Genomic DNA, 18,273 nt, shown 5'->3' with positions numbered 1-18,273 from the left:
TTGTCACGTGTTATTTTCATAAAAAATTTTTGTCGCGTTATTTTAGAAATCAGCATGTAAATGTATTACAAAATGAGAGTGTACTTGTGTAGCTTCTTCCCCCACCATTTCACTTTGGGGATATAACCCTGGTAGTTAGAGGCTTTATGTATATCAGGAAGTTCATCTCATCATGTAGTTCATATGAATGCGATTCAGAATGTTCTTCACCTCGTTGGATTTCTTATTACTATGATGAACACGATGATGGCGATGAGGATGATCCAAAAGTTTTAGAACTGTTAGATATTAATTTGATTAAATTTTTAACCTTCAAGATCATAACATTCTACCATGCTTCCAAATCTGACGTTCACATTGGCCTACTCTATTGATGGTGATCCGGCGGTAACTCTTTTTTTTTTTATGGTTTCACTTATTTATAAGTATTCAATAGACTTAACACTCTGTTCATATTAATACCAAGACATTTTAATCCAGCTTATAGATTATCTCCTCTGTGACATGAATTCATGATGTGGTTCTAGTTTTGATACTAATTATTACAAATCTAACAATTGATCTAAATCTTAAGATTATTAAATACTAATTTGATTAAACCCTTCAATACTAATACTGAATCGTAACAAACTCTCTTAAACCATAATAGCAGCCCATAGCAAGGCATATGTGGAAGGGAGGTTCTCTTACATTCAATAAATGGGCTATGGTATGACATCATTGACATTCTCTCTAGGCTCTAGCCGCCACGCCGTGTCATCATGCATCCTACCCGGTAGTTCTCATCATCATTATGCAGTTGGTATCTTGCCCTTGGCCTACTTTTAGCTCTGAATGGAAAATGGAAAAAAGGGTCCAAATTTGGGGCATTGATGATATGATTCATGAATGATATTATGGGTTGGCTGTTATGGTAGAATCAGAAAATCTAGATTGGGGTTAAGTTAAAAAAATAATAATTTTGGGAGGTTAAATACTAATTTTTATATAGTCTATTTTATAAAAATATTTTTTAAAACTTAATTTTCATCAAATTTTAAAAACTTTAGAGGGCCAAAGTGCCCAAATCTTAAAGTAGTTCCGCCCTGGCTGATATATAGGCGACAGATAAGTACGCATAAGTACCTCCTATTTTTTTTTTTTTTTTATTTTAATTTCACGGTAAGGAACTATAACTTCATTAACAATTTTTTTTATTAAAAAACAAGCTGAATATCAGATTTATCATACAGATCAACAAAAAAAAGTGACAAGGGGTTTTTTCATTATGAAAATCTAGCAAATATTGTAGAATTCTTATTAGAGAATTTTTCCATACACGGTTTTGGAATGTGCCTATTGCGCAATAGAATACATGCATCGATTTTGAGATTGACATATTTTGACTGCTGTTCAAATTTCAAAATCTCTTAAGAGATATCTTGTATCCTTTACTATGCCTTCTGTTTCCCAATTGTTAACTTTTTGTTGCTGGTTGATGCAAGAGATGGCATTTGAGGAGTCACCTTTTATGAAGATTTTTTTTATCTGCTGTGTGTGCTTCCTGCACTCTTATGATGGCTACCATGGCCTCCCCTTGGTTTGGATTAGTGCTGCTTGTGAATTTGGTTACTACAAATCTCATCATTGTGTGATTTGCAAACTGCTGCTGCTGTGCTACCTTCTTTTCTAACTACTACATCAAATGTAATTGAAAATATATCTTCTGAAGAGGGTAGAATCCATTTGGGAGTAATTTCAGCATTTTTTTCATGTCCAAGCTTTACAATGCTCCTTATTGATTTCTGAGGTCGTTTTAACAAAATGATCTATTGTTGGGATTGTGACATCATGAGCAATTTGATTTCTAGTGAACCAGAGATTATCCATTGCTAAAACAGCAACAATTTGGAAATGATGGGATTCACTGACCAAGAGGTTTAACTGGTTTATGGGATTCAAAATCTGATTTATCCAGTTATTGATACCTAGATGCAGAAAAGATAAGATGTCCAAAGGCCAAGGAGATTGCTTCCACAAGATTCTTGTAAAAGGACAATTCAGGAAAAGATGATCAATAGTTTTTGCTTCTAATTGGCAGATTGGACAAAGTTTCTAGTCTTCTGTTAAAGAAATACAGTTACTAAGTACCACCTTCTTAATGACCATATTATATTTATTGGGTTTTTCTATCTTGAATTTTATCAACTTTAATTCCATTAACTAATAAGTCATATATTGAAATCATTTTTTTTAATTTCTTTTTCAGTTGACACATTTTCGGTCCATCGTTTTTCCCAACCGGACCAGACCGGACCGAACACCCATAAGGATCGGACCTGACCGGTAGCTATCGGTCCGGTCGGTCCTTTTGGTCCGGCCTAATTAGTTTTTTATTTTTTAATCAATTAATAAAAAAAATTATTTAAAATATTAAATTAAAATTAAGTGACTTATTTATGTGGATTATATAACTAACTCAATAAAAAAATATTTTATATGGTCAATGATAATAAATTAGATGAAAATTACATAATAAATTATACAATTATTATATAAATAATATATATAATATTTTTATTTTTATTTTTATTTTTATTTTTCATTAGGTCTAGTCCAGGGTAGAAAAACCCTAGACCGGGACCATCCTGAAACTTTTTGATCTTCTAAAATATAGACCGAGAACGACCGGTCTCAATCTCTGTCCGGTTTGGTCGATCCGAACCGACCGTCTATCACCCAACTACCATATCAAAATACATATATATATAAAAGTAAGCTTCTCCATTAAAATCATTACTAGGATGCACATCTCTTTCTTTCTTCGTAGCTGAACCAAATTCAATTGCTAGAGAAGGAGGCACAGTTTCGAACTTACTCTCCAAGAATTCATGGTAACCTGCTATTTCTATAAATGCCTCAATTTGCAGTCATTCGGTACACTAGGCAAGTCTTTTTGTAGTTATTTATTATTAGTTATTTAAATGAGGGAGGTTCATAGCCATTTTCATGGAATAGGAATTGCTGCCATGCATTTCAATAACCCTAGGCAAATTTCACACGATCAAAAAAGAAGAAACATGAAACTCACGTGGTTTGACGAGTCACATCAAAATCAAACTACATGAATTTGTAAAATTATTTTTGTATAATTCTTGTATAGTTAGAATATTTCCCTAAGGTCTGTCAGCTTGTTTCCAGTTAGTCAAATTCACGTGGAGAACTGGCTCCACAATATCACCCCCACGAGAACTTCCTTCTACTTGAATTGGCAGAAACCAACAAACAAACAATAGAACGAGCTGTTGTTCTTAATTATCAACAGCTACGAGAAATCTCACACAGATAGATTAGCACTAATATCCCTCTGAGAGAGAGAGACAGAGAGAGAGTAAATAATGAGCAAGTAATTAGCAGGAGGGAGTCTGTACCATAGCTACAGTACTGTACACATGAGGAGTATCTGAAGATGAGCCTGTAACATTAATCAAGGTTGGAAGAACTTATCTTTACATTTGCACTTCCAAGAGAGAAGATAATAGCTCTCATCTCGCTGAGATGATACGTTGAAGTACTCAGTTCTATGGTGTGGAGATGTAACTAAAGCAGCTATGCAGGGCCTGCAACTCAGGCACTTGTTCGCACACCGAGGAGGCCTTGAACCCAAAACCAATTTCATTTGCTCCAGACGCTCTCTGTCTCTTGCAAACATTGCCCGCCCAGCTGCGCCAAAGGATCAGACAAAAGCATGCAAGATAGTTATTAATTTAAAGCTTATGATTTGCACTATATTCTAAGCTCTGACATTTTTCTTTCACTTTGGACACTAAACTAATCTTTGACATTAGATCATGCAAGAGTACCACCCTCTTTAAGATCATGTACTACTTCAGAATCACCACTGCATGCATTGAAGTGTCTTCACCTTAAGAGGGCTTAATATTTATTTTCTCACCTGATTTGGAAGGAAAGAATGTGAGAAAAAAGAAGAGCATCACAGTAACTGCAATCTTTAGCCCATCTAGGTCTTTTCTTGATGCAGGAGCCATCAATCTTTTCTTCAAACAAAAGGGAAAGATAATGGAAACCTGCGGAGAGGAGTTTGGAATTGGGAGTTAATACAAAGCAAGCTAGCTACTGCAAAAGTGGAGGTGATAGGTAATGTTTTGTTCACGGTACATTGCATCTCAGTCTTGAGGTTCTTCCCTAGAGCATAATTTGGTTTTTTGAAGTTTTTTTTGGAGCAACAATGTTCTGACTTCAGGTTTTCAGTGTGAATGACAGAAGCTGTCACTGTTTTCCCATCTTTTTGCTGGCTGAATGGACAATCCCTTATCGCCTTTTCAAATTATTGGACTACCCTTTTTTGTCATCATTCAAGTTGAGAGACTACACTGATTTTATCATTCCCGTTTGGCTTCTGCATGTGTTTTTTCACTGTTAATGGCCATGAGTCTTTGACCTTTTGCTGTTGATGTTTGCTTTGTGACAGACCATTGGATAAAGGGTTTGTCTTTGATCCTAAATAACTATAACTAAGTCGATGCACTAAAGTACGTTATTGCTATAATCTAAATATAATTAGAGCATTGATAACTGTTTATTAATCCTCATCGTTTCATATATATATATATATATATATATTTTATGTAATATCAAATAATTAAAAAACTTTTAATTGTTTTTATTTATCTATCATCATCAAAATACAAGAGGCGTATGATACCTTGTGAAATGGACAAATGATGATGTCGATTCACTGTCTGGACTGTGTTCCATTCATGAAAATTTCAAGCCTTGAGAAAAAAAGGAAGGTGCTGTGTAGATATTCTCATTTGATCGTGTTGGTACTTTCTTAGTCTGCACAAAGATTATATAGATCGGTGCACGCAATTTTTCTTGGTCTGCACAAGATTCTTGTCGAGTACTGTAGAACCAAGGTGTACTAGATTCCGCATAACAAATCCCTTCCTAGCCTACGGGACAATGGACATGTCAAAGGATTCGAGTGCTTGAGCACTACTTCATTGACTGGATTAAGGAATACTGCCACCGATAAAGTGTACTGAATTATTTTTTTTTTTTTAAAGATTTGTGTTTGTTTATATTTTAGTCTTTTTTTAAAAAAAAAAAATACACAAAAAAATGTTTAAAAATAAATTTACACACCGACTACTAAGGATATGCCTGCTTAGGGTCCTCACACTTGCAGCACATGAGAGGAGATACTTTCACTGGATCTATATTATTTTTTTTTTATAAAAAATTATATCCACCTTCTTTTAGGATATGTTTGGGAACACAATTTAGATATTCTCATGTTATTTTATTATTATTTATAAATTATTTTATTATTATTATCATTATTATTTATAAATCATCTTATATATTCTTAATCTTCTTGTTCTCGTCTCTGCTCATGCGGTCATATCAAAGAGTTGAATAATAAATAATTTTTCAATCATTTGATAAATACCTTAGAGAATTTAATAAGACATTAGAGAATAACGAGAGGCTGACACAAAAAGATGGTAGCTGCTGTTAATGTACATGAAAAGTGAGAAATGTCTATCCCTTTTTTTTTATTTTTTTTCTTTCTTCCATGTGACTCTGTGAAAATCCCATGGTTAACATGACTATTTCTTTTGAGTCACAAGTTCTCAATCTGTGATGACATGATGCGGCAACATTCTGCTCTCAATTTGAAGATTCATGTCTTTGCTCTTGCTAATTCATGAATCAATCTTGACTTGATAATGAGGAAGAAAAACTAGATAAAAAGTTCCTTTGAGATAAACCCTCTTTGCTTGATAGGAAGGAAGGGGGAAAAGAAAAAGAAAAACTCTTGCTTATTAAATTAAAAAAACAGCAAAGAAAAAGTAGAATACCTGCAGAATTCAAAAGCAAAATCAAAAAGCACAGATAACCTCGATCTACTCCACGTTTCAGAAACCAGAACAAGCACATGGTTTGCTTACCGATATTAATTAATTTATTGATATAATAGCTATACCTAAAGGTCTAGTAGCCTAGTAGACCCTACCACTGAATTATTTCATCTGCTACTTTTTTTTTTTTTTTAATAATAAAATCTTAATAGGCATGCATATACGGGAACAGAGCAAACTTGCAGTAAACTAGAGCACACCTCTGACAAGAGAGATGAGATTTATCCAGAAAGTTGCTGATACGTGATATGTGAGATGTATACTCTGCTCACTGCTCAGGCTCCACCAAAGTCAAATTAATAGAGCAAACCGTGACACATTCATTTAATCATAAATATATTTTGATTTATCTTTGCATGCATTGTCTCTTAGCATGATATGAAATAATGTTTGATCATCTTTTCTTATCTAGTTACCATTTGTAGATCTTTTCCTTATTCTCAACACCAATGTTTAAGAATGCAAAGAGGAAGGAAGCTGAACCATCAGAAATCTGCAAGTAAACCTATTGAGGAAGTCTTTATAGGCCATAGTTGTAAAACAAAAGAAAGAGGAGGTACAGGTTGAAGAGAGTGAAAGAGTTTATGGTTTCATGAATCATGCACCACCATTCATTTCCCAAAAGAGAGATAAATAGCAGGGAAAAAAGGCTGATAACCCCATTTCATTGCTAAATAACAGTAGCAGTTGCAGTGTACAATCCATAGGCAGGATAAACCCGCAAAATAAAGACGAGTGAAGTTAAAAAAAAACAAAAAACAAAAAAAACAAAAAGGGTTGTCATGGCAGACCTGATGAACTAACAGTTCATAAATCCAAGTCATCCATGCTTAGAACCGGCCCAAAGCAACCACAAGCTAAGAAGGCTAATGGAAGGAGAAAACAAGGATCCCAAACATGCGCAGGAACCTTACAAGACACGAGAAACTATCTTGGACTGAATCTGACAACAGACTATGCGAGACTGGAAATAAGGAAAAGCTTAACACTATCAAATACAAGTGACCAAGCTAAAACACTGGGCATACAAAATCCAGCAAAACAATACCAAGAGCAAGTTGGAGCCAAAAACCAGGACTTGGTAACTGTATTCTCGGGGGATACCCTAAAGGAGTTGAAACAAACTTTCCATTGTCAAGAAAGCTTGCAAAAAATGACGAAGAAGTGATCCGCCACAGTCCCCTGAAAAAAAACCAAGCCACTGAGCTACCGGCACCCAACTGCTGATGGGCTAAAAAGGTATGCTGAATGCTGCTCCTTGTGTGAGTTGTGTGTGTCTTTATGCATCTACTATCTGTCTAAGTTATTGGATTTCCTAACTCCGGTCAACCACCTCCAATCCACCTGCCTCTTTGATCCAAAGAAGCATATGTTCCATCCCTAATTAAGAGAGAATATCACATCTCCACAGGCTCTCCACAAGCAGTTCAACTGTGCTACTGCTAATTGATTTGCAGTGTTGGAGATTCAGCCCCACAAGGGTCTTACCCAGTTTCTCCAGGAAAGGCATGCTTTTGTTTGACACTTCAGAACACCCCGACAGTGAAAGGACTTGCAAATTGAGCTGCGCGGCACAAGAAAGCACTTTGATGCCTGAATTGCTGATTGCACAGTTTGACACATCTAGATCATTGAGTAACAAGCAGTTCTCTGATATTGCCAGCAAGCTAGCATCAGTAATCTTCCTGCATCCCTCAAGATTCAGCAGCTCAAGGGTTCCCCCGTGTAGCCTGGTCAAGGCCAAAATTACTTCATCTGTCAAATTCAAGCAGTTGCTAAGTATCACCTTGGCAAGTCCTGCTTCACAGCTCTCCAGAAGCGGGAGAAGCCCAGAATCTGTTATTCCATGAAGCCCACTAAGGTCTAGATGTTGAATCTGAGGGCACAACTTACCCACCATAGCCAGGCTGGCAGTACCAAATCCAGGGCAGTTTCGAATGGACAAGGATCGAAGAGATGTGCAGGGAGAGAGCACAGGAAATCCCATAGCCATATCCGTGATTCCCATGCACTTCACTAGGGTAAGAGACTTCAACTTGGTTCCGCAATTTGAGAGGGCACCAATAATCCCTAGCTGGGTGATCCTGTTGCACTCTTCCAACTGCAGGCTCTCCAGAGATCCTGCAGCTTTGGCAAAAGCTATCAGTCCATTATTGGACACAAAGCAGCACTTGCGAAGGCACATCTGCTTCAGGTTAATGCATCCCTTGCCAATGGCTTCAAGACTCACATCCGTAATTCCCCGGCAAGAAGTCACCGTCAACGATGCCAGTTTTTGCAGACCCTGAGCAACACCCATGACCCAAAAGCCCTTCTCGCTCACATTTTGGAGACCAACAAGGACTAGATTTGTAATAGCTTGGCCATAGTGCCCAATCACGGCAAGGGAGAAATCTGTAATTTTCAAGGCCTCAAGCTTTACCTTTGTCAGCAAAGAAGATGACGATAACAGACTTGATACCCCATGATCCTTAACAAGGGGGCAGTCTTTGATAGAGATAGACTGTAACTTGGTGCAAAGCCTTCCGATAACTTGCAGGCCCTCATTCCCAATATTTGAACACGATTCAATATTCAATGTAGTCAGATTAGGGCAGTTCTCTGCAATTGCAATCAAACCCTTGTTGGAAATAGAGGGACACTGGCAGAGGTCAAGCTTCTCCAACAAATGGCATCCTTTAGCTATCTCAGATAGGCCATCATCCCCAATAGAAGAAACATTCCACAAAGAAAGATACTTGAGAGAAGGGCAACCGTGGGCAACAGCTGATAGGCCAAGGTCAGTGACTCCACAAGCAGAGTTGCTTCCTCGGATTGATAGCTTCCCTAAACCCCCACGGCTACTGGTTCCAACTGCAATTGCCGCAAGTCTTACATCTGTAGCTTTCTTCCCGACCAAACACCTCGTAAGGTATCCATCACTTTCAAGATCTTGACTTTCATCACCAGTGACCATATCAACATTATTAGAAATCGGCAACTCCTTACAAATTTCAGCCTTACGAATACTGCTCAGAAGCATAAGCCATTGCTTGGAGACACAAGCACAGGAGCTCCTCTCTTTACCTTCAGGGATGCGTCTGAATATCTCAAAAAGACATTCCTGAGGAAGAATCTCAATGGAAGGTTTCTTGTCCTGCTCGAACTCATTTCCTCCAAAGAGGAATGGGGCACTAATCCGAGCCCGCTTGCTAGGAGGGCAGTACACATCCACGTGGGAACCAATGGAGAACAAGCGACCCAAATCCGCAGGATTTGAGTAAAAAGAACCCCCAGGGTAGAATTCATCGTCACCTGAAAACCGAATGGCAAAAACTAATGTCAGTTAAAACTGTCTAAACGTCACGAAAACCATTTTTTCTTTCACCATATTTACCCAAGCACAGAAAATTGTTTAAAACTAATAGATCTATCATTTCCCACAACGTGGTTTCCATGGACTACCTGCTATTGCTAAAAGAATATCTAAGCTTCAATCAAACGGCAAATTATAACATCCAGGGAATTTCCTTCCAAAGAGAACGATGAATCAGTATCTATCAATTAATTCAAGTGTAATACATCATAAATGTTAAGGTTTGCTTTATGAAATTATCAATCTTGCTGATCCTAAACGTATCCTCCTACTTATTGTTTCCGTGGGGGAAAGAAAACATTTATCAAGAAAAGACTCAACAAAGGATGAAGTGAGTCTAAGCAGAACACGTCAATAAACAAGTATCTTATGCTTTAATTCTCAATCATACATCCTAACCATATTAATCTCCAAATCAGTGATAATCTAAATGATTCATATATCGAAGATACGCTCAGGATCTCAAGCTCTATGAGCATACAGATCAACATAAATTGGCAATCCGGACCCGAAACCAACGCTAACCCACTACGATCAAACAAAATAAAAGAATACCCATGATGCCAAATCCACCAAGAAGAAATCAACCAAAGAGTCCAATAAAACAACAAAGACCCAGAAAAGCTTACCACTGCAATTGACGAGGGTAGACATGAGCAAAGACAACCAATCGACAAGAATCCGAATCCAAAACGTCCCTTGGAGCAAAACCCACCACTCGAACAAAAAAGAAACGCAATTACTATTGCAACAAGAAGGCTGAAGAGCATTTGAAACCCCAACTAGTAGGGCAAAAAAAGGAGAAGGAGAAGAAGGAATTGGAGGAGATTTGAGACTCAAAACTATGTCTTTGAATATGTATGTCTGGGTGCAATGCAAAGGCAAAAACTTTATATATATTGGGGAAAGGAGAAAAAGAGGTGTCACTGTCAAAAGGCTCATTCAGATACATTACATTACATGCGCCTTTTGCTTACATGCAAAATGCAATGTATCTTCTTCCAAAAACAGCTCATTAATTCATGCCACTGGTCCAACCGTTACCTCAGCATTCCCAGAGCTAGAAACCGGATTCCCGGAATTGCCCCTCTTTGTCCATTTTATTTTTTTTCCCCCTTCTTGGAAAGACAAGAAGAAAGAAAAGAATTTTCGTAGAAGGCAATTCAGGATAGCTTATTACATAATTAAGTGGGCATTTGATTACGTACGTGGAGTAAAGGGAAAAGTTTCTAGATCCCTTTTAAGGAAATTTTAAACACATTATGATTTTTATCATTAAATTATTGATGTAAATATAATTATTTTGACACATCTTCTAAAATTATTTTAGTAATGATCCGTAGTACTTACTTGTTTAATAACTGGGTAAATATCATAATTAACACAAATAATAATTTTCTTATTTAAATAAGTCAATTAATCGATCGTATTTGGTCTAGAAAATTAAAAAAAAAGTTATAAATTAAATAAAAAATGGTCATTATTTTATTGGCAGAATGATCTATATAATATATAAGACTGTCCAATTGATTTATTGGTGTAATACATGATGATAAAACCGTGTTCCAATTTCTTTGCGCTGAAAAGGATGCAGAACGATTTGAATCAAAGAACCAATATGCTAGTCATCGAACGGTTAGATAACGTACTTTATAAATTGAGACTATACATATAGCATGTACTTAATTAGATCATGTAAAGTGATTTTATTATAAAATAAATCAAACATTTTATAATCAGATCAAGTCATATCAATCTGTAAGTTTATTTTAATTTATAAGATTTTTTATGGGTTACATGTACCACTTCTCTTATATATAGTTGTTTTTAGAATGTATTTTAATTTGAAACCACAAAAATACAAAAGTAGACTAGCTAGCGGAGAACAAGTTGTGCAAATGGCGCGGTACGTACTTTAATTAATTAGCATAATGAGATCCAAAAAAATAAAGTTAATGTGAAGGCGTACGTAGATGTCCTAATTAATTTGTAAAGTCTTGGTTAGCTGTATTTAGACACAGCTCATGCATGGTCGTTCAGATCAATTAAGAAGCCGTGTGTGCTTTTCTTGGGTTGGATATTTGAGGACAGTAAGACTTGGGGATTAGGGATTGACATCCCAATTCCCATCTGTCAATTTAGCTTTTAATTATATACATGAATAACAAGTTGGCACGAAATTTTCGTTGCAAATATGCATGTTTGTCTTATTGCCTAATCCCTTTTTGGCTCATCATGGATGAGGTTTGGCCTCAAGGACCAAACAAAGGATGTGACTTTTTGAAAGGATGAGATGAGGCCTGGTTGGCTGCAGGCAATATCAAATGTGAACATGATGGGATTTTCATAAGATAGAAAGAGTGAATTGGGTTGATTAATTGGGAGGTTCAAATTATTTGAAAAGGACTGACTAACAAGCTAATTTAAAGTATTGTCACAAGTTTATGGAACCATTAACAAGCTTTACATTAGTATAATTGTGAGTTTATGTAACTCATTAATTTGAATGATCCATTATAATTTTAGACAGATATAGATGCATCATGTGAATTTTATAACATTTAGAAAAATGATTTGTACATTCTAAAGTATGTAAGCTTTGTGCGGTGCCTTTGAAATGAAGTGGAGCTAGCACATGATTTGGACCTACATGAAAAAACTCATTTTTTCGTGATAGACTCCACTTTTTAAAAAAAAAGATTGCAGGAGTCTTTCACATCTTAGAATTGTATTTAACACTACCATTCTCTACATCCATCTAAAAAATTGGTTAAATGAGAAGTTCTCATGAATTATAAAAATATCCAAATATATATCTCTCTCTCGCCTCTACAAAAAAATTACTTATTTATTGTTAGTTGTTTTCTATCAAAATAAGTATTTTCATTGCAAATAACTCATCACACTTGTAGTGCGCACTAGTGGTACTAATGGATTAATGATAGTTAAGACTTCGTTTGGTTATACAATTCAGATGAGATATTTTGAATAATAGTGAGATTTTTGAGTTAAGATGAGATGAAATAATTTGTAAAAAAATATGTATTTTGATAGTGAGATGAGATGAAATAGTTTTAACTTTTTGAGAATTTGATAAAGTGGTGGGTCCCACCAATTATTGAAAAGTATTTTTAATTGTTAGGTGGAAAATATTATGAATATATTAAAAATAAGTAATATCTATTATTAATTTAAAAACTCATAAATATTGTGACTTTTCCAAAATATATTTTTATATTATTATACTATATTTTATAAAATCCGAAATATATTTTCTAATTATATATTACAATAAAATAAAAAATTATAATAGATAATTATATATATATATATATATTAAAAATGTGGTAGGTAACGTTACTATAGCGCTATTACTGTAGCATTGGTTGAAAAATCAGAGATGAGATAAGATTTTGTTTTCTACCGTTTAGATAAGCAAATAAAAGATGAAGTACAGCTCAGATGAATTGTATCTCATTTGGACATTCAAACCGGGCCTTAATGTTTTATCTATCGTGACGGGAGTAATTATATATATTTTCAAGCTAATTTTTAAATTCAAATGCCTGGTTAAATGAGAACACGTACATGCTTTCATTTTAATTGCCTGAAAATGATACATTTGTAAAGTCAATTACTTGTCCTATATCGAGCTCCGACCTAGCTCATGCACATGGTGGTCAAAAAAGGCTTCCTCTCACGAGTTGATCATAGATGGAATTAATTACTAAGACAGTTTTGTTGGAGCCTGGAGGGATAAAAAAGGTTGACTTGGGATAGCCCTAGACTTGGTATGTACGTAGTGAGATCAGGGACCCATGCATGCATGTCAATTGTCATCTATTGGTGGCTGGCCGGGCGGGGCATGCATGGTTCTTTCCTTTTAGACAAATTGGCTGGGATGTACAATGAATTTGCTTTATTATAATTATTATTATTTTAAAAAGATATATGGAGGCAGCAGCAGCTAGCTAGCTAGTACTACTCATGATGTACGAAACAAAAAGAGAAGTTGTGTTGTGATAAGATCAGTGGGTGATCAGAATCAATGGATCATATGTTTCAGCTGCTCGCTTCTAGATCGATCGATCGATGATCGGCTACACCAACTTAATTAATTTGGCTTTGTCGTTCACACTTACTTTCCTTCAATATTTCTTCCCAATATGACTGCATGCACGAAGTTGCCGACCAATATCTCTCGGCCGGCAGGCCTCGATCAACCTTAATTTCCAACATCCGTTTCTCGTTTGTTGGATAAGATTTCTGGCTTTTGTAGACATGAATTAAACATGATGAACTCGATCGACCGTCCATGATCTTCCTTTTTCTGTTTTCATAAAATATTAATAATAAGAATTATAAGACAAGTTATGCTATATATATATATATATGTAAAAGAGAAATGATAGTTATAGTTTTGAGTGTGTAAGCGTCGTGCAATCACTTTGAAAAAAATAAATAAATACGAAACTCACATGAAAAAAAAAATTATTTTTTTAATAGTAAATCTCACTCTTTTCAGAGCGACTGTACAGTGCTTACACACATCACGACTATATATAATATTATTCTATATAAAATATTCAATTTATTTGAAGAAAAAAAAAATATATATATATATATATATATATAGATATATATATTTGTCTTTGGAATTTTATACCCACTTGTTACTGGCAAGAAGGGTCCAGGCCGGTTGTATGTACGTACGCGGCACATACAATGCATGCGACGTTTCTGCGCAAGCATTGATCATTCATTAGTTAAAAAGATCGATCAAGATATGTGAGGAGCCATTGCAACTAATACAATGTATACAATTATTAAAATAAAAAAAAATAAAAATAAAAAGAGGAGATTTTGGGGCCATAGACTAATTGGTCCCCACTCATCCCGCAATTGTTGAAAAAATAAATAAACGAGGTAGCTAGGAACCACTACATAGGATTTGATTTTTAGAGATAAAATCTTTTAAGGACAAATTAAATTTTATTTTTAAAAGTACTTATTTGAGATAAAATTTAAATTTCATCTCAAAACATGAATGCGTTTTTTATATGTTCGAACATATTATAAATATCTCTTTGAACTAGACCTTCTGTGACAAAATATATCGTCTCAAAAAAAAAAACCTTTCAAGCGTAAAAAAAAAAAAAAAAAAAAAAACCATTTGAACATAATTTTAATTACTATTCGAATGATTACATAACTGTTCGAATAATAGTTGTAGCAGGAAAGTATATACAATTGTGTCGGGAAAATTTCAAACTCGTTCGAACGTGATATTTAATCATTCGAACTGAATTTTTAGTGGGAAGTTATAAATAAATCTGGCAGAGATGTTGCGATACTGTTCGAACGCTCCGGTACAAGTTTGAATTGTCTTTTAAATCACGTTCGAATGTTGATATAACTATTCGAATAATAGTCATGACATGAACATATACATTAGAACCCAATCGAACGTCACATTTATTCATTCGAACCAATTTTTTGGTGGGAAGTTATAAATAAATCTGGTGGGTATGGTTACAACATAGTTCGAACGGTACTTTTATGTTCGAACGGATTTATTAAATGTTCGAATGCTCATAATAGTCATTCGAACGGTACCGTTTAATTATAGAAATTTATTTAAAGGCATTCAACTATTTTAAAAATAAATATTATTTGAGTTTATTAGTTATCATTTTCAAAAGATAAAAAAATCTAGCTATAGAGAATTATTATTATTTATGGTAAATTAAAATATTTCATTTCCTAAGAATTTTATATAATCAATTTAAAAATTAATTGATGAGTTTTATTATGGTAAATAAGAATTTTCAATTAAAAAAAATTAACTTCTAGGGAGTGTCATTTTTTATATTATCATGAATGGTAAGTAAAATAAGGAAAATGATTTTTGACAACAAACAAGCTAGCTATATATACCAAATAAAAACGATACAGTAATAAAATCAATAACATCTTATACAATAAAAAATAAAACTACTGGGTAAGATTATCCAGGTCCTCCTGCATGACAGAAATGCGTCCCTCAATCTCTTGCAGATGAACCATAATGGGCACAGTGATTCTTTCCACCATCTTCTCCATCTCTTGGATCAAAAGTATGTGATGGTCCTCGAGTAGGGATCGTATCTCCGTGATAGTAGCCCGTGCAGACTCTATCAACAACAACATTAATAGAAGCTGGATCACGCTTCGTGCCTCTATCTTGTGCTGTTGGAACATTAATTCGAGCCTTCGGCAAGTGGCCCTCACTCTTGCTGAAGGTGATTTTGTTACGGGACCCAATCTGTGGTTGTCTCCGCTCAGTCATCAGCACATTAACCCCCAATTGGACTGGGAGATTAGAGATCATCAATACAAACAATAGACTACCTCCACTTGAATACCGTGACTCAGATTGGATGTGGAGGAGGAAATATAAAGGCAGATCAATCGGCTCTCCTCGTGCTATCTGTAACATTAATCGAGCTCGTTCGATGATGAAGTCAGTTTTGTGTTTTCTCGGATCAATGTTATGGGAAACAATTAAATTCAACATTTGGAAAAATGCGATATAATCTACCTATTTGATCACCTTGCTACCATCATATGGAGAAGTTGAATCTTCATGCATCAATTGACTAATCTCATCATATGTGGGACCATCATCTGCTAGAGCCTCATCCTCGATAGCATCTCCACCATCTGTCCTTGCAGCCGGTTGTTGTGCAGAGTATGCACCAATCTCGCAGAGGATCCCAAGAAAAGCAGCAATAATGTCTGTTGAGATAGTAATATTCACTCCCTGAATGGTAAATATGAAGGACTCCTCATTAGCCTCCATTTGACTCATGGCCTGGTAAAACTCACTGATCATGTCTGGATAGGCCACACCCTTCTGCTAACAAATCAGGGCCCATCCTCTATCGCTGATAATAGAAAAAAAGGCTCCATCCATCCCACACAAAATTTCTGAAATCATCTACAATGATCTCCTGCTCTACCAGTATCGACCTCCTTGTCTCACTAGCTTCACAACTAGCTTGACCATTTCTCTCACGTTTTCTCCCCATGTTTGCCATTAGTTCACTATTCATAAAACTACAACGAATATAAATAAAATATAAAGTTGTAATTATATTATATATATTGTTATGTTCGAATAGAAATAACCTCGTTCAAACAGAAAATAATCAGTTCGAATGAATAGGCATTTAATCCGAACGCTAAATAATATTGTTCGAACTGTAGCTCTATGTGTTCGAACAGAAACTTAACCTGTTCGAACACCAACTAACCGTTCAAATGAAAAAAATATTTTGTTCGAACAATATAAATAAAATGGCATTCGAACATAATAAATGTTCAGTTCGAACGGAGAGCCAACATGTTCAAACATATTGACATCTCAATTTTTAACGTTCAAACTTGCAAAATAAACCATGGCTGAGTCAACTTAGCACCGAACGTGGAAACCAAGGATTCTTGGTTTTAATCGGTTCAAATTAAGATGGATTTCTACGGCCAAACACCGTGTGGCTGCTGGAAAACACCAAAAAAGGTTGGATTGGATTTGGAATCCAACCTCATTTACAAACTTAACTAACTAGCACTTGAGTATTTGATCATTGGAAGGCACAAATCAAGTATGAGTTGAGCTAGAGGGAAAAAAATAAGAAAAAAGTTTATAATATTGAGATGGAAAAGAGGGAAGAATCGATTAGAAAAAGACTAACAACCGACTATGGGAATGAACTCCAAAAGAAGGTGGAAATAGGAAGAGGAATTAAGATCGAAAGAATTAGAAGGAAGGAAACCCTATCAAGCGGCTCTTGGAAAGGGAGTTGGCATTGGTGTTGGGGTGGAGATTGGTTTTGGAGTTGAAAAATCGAGAAACAGTGAGTTCGTTTGATTGTCACTTGACCTAGCGCTCGAGTGAAGCTCAACCTGTCATGATTTCGCTCAAGTCTCGTGCAATAGTGGGCTCGAGCGAGACATAAATCCTAGTGTTCGCTCGCTCAAGCCACGCTCAACACCCTGCCGAGCCAATGTTGATTGGTTGTTCGCTCAAGGTGCACTCGACACGTCGCTCAAGCGAAAGGCGTATTTTTGCCAGAATTAGAGTTTCTAGCGCTATTTACTATATTATGTAATATTTGACTTGTGACATACGATTTTCAGCATATTTTTCAGAAAGAATAATAGTTAAGTGAGTGCATAATGTGTGAGAGAGTAAAAGCCTTAAAGAGAGTAAGTTAAGATTGGGTGATTGTAATTTACTTTGGTTAATAAGATTTCTACAGCTCTATGGACATGGACAAGTTGTCGAAGCACGTAAATTATGTGTTGTGTTTGCTTGATCGTGTGCTTGCTTTATTTGCTTGCCATCATTAGTGTGTGTTTTGCACAACAACTAGTTCACAAATTAGTATATGAAATTAAGACCCGACCCCTTATTCTTGTTGGATGTACTTGAAGGTCCCCCATAATATGCTCACTAATTGTGCGGAATTCTTACTCTAACTATTCAAAGAATATTTTCTAGTTGAATCCCGACTAACGTTGAAGAATCAATGGATGAATTATGGTTTGGGGTGAAATGCCACTCGAATCCAAATCTAGCTGGTTCTCCTAGCTATATGTAAAAAATGCAAAAACGATGGTTAAAATTAATTCAAGTAACCTCATGTTTATAGTTTGTTAAAACAAATATCCATGCAAAAACTACATATTAGATAGAGATAACTCATAAGGAAAATAGATTGTAAAAGGGACCTCTAATTCATAAACCATAATTTTTAGGGTAAAAGGCAAAACTAGGTTTTTGAGTATTTACCAAAAAAGATAAAAATACTTCGTTTTCATCTTTCACAATTTACTTAAATCCATCTTCTGCTAGTTTTTCTAGTGGCAAACTTGCTAGGTAACATTGATTACATATGTAATTATGTTAGCCAATCACAAAATGACAAGTGAACTTTTAATTAGTCCACA

General features: G+C 35.3%; 2 protein-coding genes and 1 long non-coding RNA gene across 3 annotated transcripts; all 3 read right to left on the bottom strand.

Annotated features, from left to right (window-relative positions):
* Window positions 1-3: 3 nt before the first annotated feature.
* On the bottom strand, window positions 4-14,216 carry LOC121250890. The gene is made up of 3 exons (XR_005937869.1): window positions 14,206-14,216; window positions 11,086-11,087; window positions 4-95 (listed from the first exon to the last, which is right to left on the bottom strand). It is a non-coding gene; the product is annotated as an uncharacterized LOC121250890 (long non-coding RNA).
* On the bottom strand, window positions 3,330-4,277 carry LOC121250889 (EPIDERMAL PATTERNING FACTOR-like protein 6). The gene is made up of 2 exons (XM_041150126.1): window positions 3,935-4,277; window positions 3,330-3,702 (listed from the first exon to the last, which is right to left on the bottom strand). The coding sequence occupies exons 1-2, from the start codon at window positions 4,026-4,028 to the stop codon at window positions 3,467-3,469; spliced, it is 330 nt and encodes a 109-aa protein (XP_041006060.1). The 5' UTR covers window positions 4,029-4,277; the 3' UTR covers window positions 3,330-3,466.
* Window positions 6,567-10,195, bottom strand: LOC121250886 (EIN3-binding F-box protein 1-like). The gene is made up of 2 exons (XM_041150121.1): window positions 9,912-10,195; window positions 6,567-9,221 (listed from the first exon to the last, which is right to left on the bottom strand). The coding sequence occupies exons 1-2, from the start codon at window positions 9,934-9,936 to the stop codon at window positions 7,312-7,314; spliced, it is 1,935 nt and encodes a 644-aa protein (XP_041006055.1). The 5' UTR covers window positions 9,937-10,195; the 3' UTR covers window positions 6,567-7,311.
* Window positions 14,217-18,273: the final 4,057 nt, after the last annotated feature.

The sequence above is a fragment of the Juglans microcarpa x Juglans regia genome, chromosome 2D, assembly GCF_004785595.1.
Source record: "Juglans microcarpa x Juglans regia isolate MS1-56 chromosome 2D, Jm3101_v1.0, whole genome shotgun sequence".
Classification (NCBI taxonomy): Eukaryota; Viridiplantae; Streptophyta; class Magnoliopsida; order Fagales; family Juglandaceae; genus Juglans; species Juglans microcarpa x Juglans regia.
This window is presented reverse-complemented; position numbering and strand designations above follow the sequence as displayed.